Below are 1,501 nucleotides of genomic sequence, written 5' to 3'. Positions count from 1 at the left end.
GAAATACCATGAAGGAGATGAAGGAGTATTTGTTTTCCCTGGTATATTCAGGTAAAGGATTCTACATAATATCTTTCTTTCTATCTTTTTATCTATCAATCTATCTATCTAATAAAAATCATTAACTTAATGAGTTTGAAAACTATAGAAGTTATGATAATTTCCTGCTTCCTTCTTGTGGCTTAATCTGCATTTCTCTGCTCTCTTTTCCAGTAGTATCATCAGCTACATGGAACCAGAAAACCAAACATACGTTTCCGAATTTATCCTCCTGGGTCTCTCAGAAGATACTGAAGTACAGCCCTTCCTCTTTGGACTGTTCTTGATTATGTACATGGTCACCTTCATTGGTAACCTGCTCATCATCCTGGCCATTATCTCAGACTCCCGCCTACACACACCCATGTATTTCTTCCTCTCTAACTTGTCTTTTACAGATATCTGTTTCACCTCCACCACTGTCCCAAAGATGCTGCTGAACTTCCACACAGAAAGCAAAATTATAACTTATGAAACCTGCATTATCCAGATGTATTTTTTCATGCTTTTTGGACAATTAGATAGCTACCTCTTGACGGTGATGGCCTATGACCGCTTTGTGGCCATCTGTCACCCTCTGCACTACACAGTCATCATGAATCCTCAGCTCTGTGGCCTCCTGCTGCTGGCATGCTGTTTATTGAGTGTTTTAGTGTCTCTTTTACATGCCTTAATGGTTCTGAGGTTGTCTTTTTGTACAGTGTTGGAAATCCCCCATTTTTTCTGTGAAATTAATCAGGTTATCCAACTTGCTTGTTCTGACACCTTCCTCAATGAATTAGTGCTGTTTATTGCATTTGGAATTCTGGCTGTTATTCCACTCACTGGAGTCCTTTACTCTTACTCCAAGATTTTATCCTCCATTTTGAGAATTTCAACACGTGGGGGAAAGCATAAAGCTTTTTCTACTTGTGGGTCTCACCTCTCAGTAATGTCTTTATTTTATGGTACATGTCTTGGGGTGTATCTTAGTTCTGCTGCTACTCAAAACTCAAGGGCAAATGCCATAGCCTCAGTGATGTACACGGTGGTCACTCCCATGATGAACCCCTTTATCTATAGTCTTAGAAACAAGGACATGAAGCTTGCCTTTAAAAAGTTGACAAACACTCTTTCTATAAAAGAATTACTTGTCTCAAATTTAGAAAAATTCCCCTGATTAACAGAGTTGAAACACTGAGAGATCAAAATTTAGATACTCACACAAGTGTATAGAAAAAATATGTTACTTGCCTGATTTTCAGCATTCTACATCTTTAAATATATTTATCAAATCCACCTCTTTCTTCCATATTTTATTTTGAATCAAATAGTCTCTCTTATAGCATTTTCTAGAATCAGTATTAAAGGCAGAAACAGTTGCCTGAATTTTCAGAAGCAAACTAGTTAATACACATAATTTGGTATTTATAAAATTGTCAGAGATGCCAGAAGGATGAAGGTGTACGGCAGTTGCTGCCAG

The 1,501-nt window shown here is 37.6% G+C and overlaps 1 protein-coding gene across 1 annotated transcript; it reads left to right on the top strand.

The window, feature by feature from the left end:
• The first annotated feature begins 229 nt into the window (after positions 1–229).
• On the top strand, positions 230–1,198 carry LOC131276785 (olfactory receptor 7A17-like). Its single transcript, XM_058290358.1, has one exon. The coding sequence runs from the start codon at positions 230–232 to the stop codon at positions 1,196–1,198; it is 969 nt and encodes a 322-aa protein (XP_058146341.1).
• The last annotated feature ends 303 nt before the right edge of the window (positions 1,199–1,501 follow it).

The sequence above is a fragment of the Dasypus novemcinctus genome, chromosome 30 (genome assembly GCF_030445035.2).
Source record: "Dasypus novemcinctus isolate mDasNov1 chromosome 30, mDasNov1.1.hap2, whole genome shotgun sequence".
Classification (NCBI taxonomy): domain Eukaryota; kingdom Metazoa; phylum Chordata; class Mammalia; order Cingulata; family Dasypodidae; genus Dasypus; species Dasypus novemcinctus.
This window is presented reverse-complemented; position numbering and strand designations above follow the sequence as displayed.

What these genes read in the sequence shown, in the direction of transcription:
- LOC131276785 (XM_058290358.1), top strand. Translation starts at nt 230, where the DNA reads ATGGAACCAGAAAACCAAACATACGTTTCCGAATTTATCCTCCTGGGT.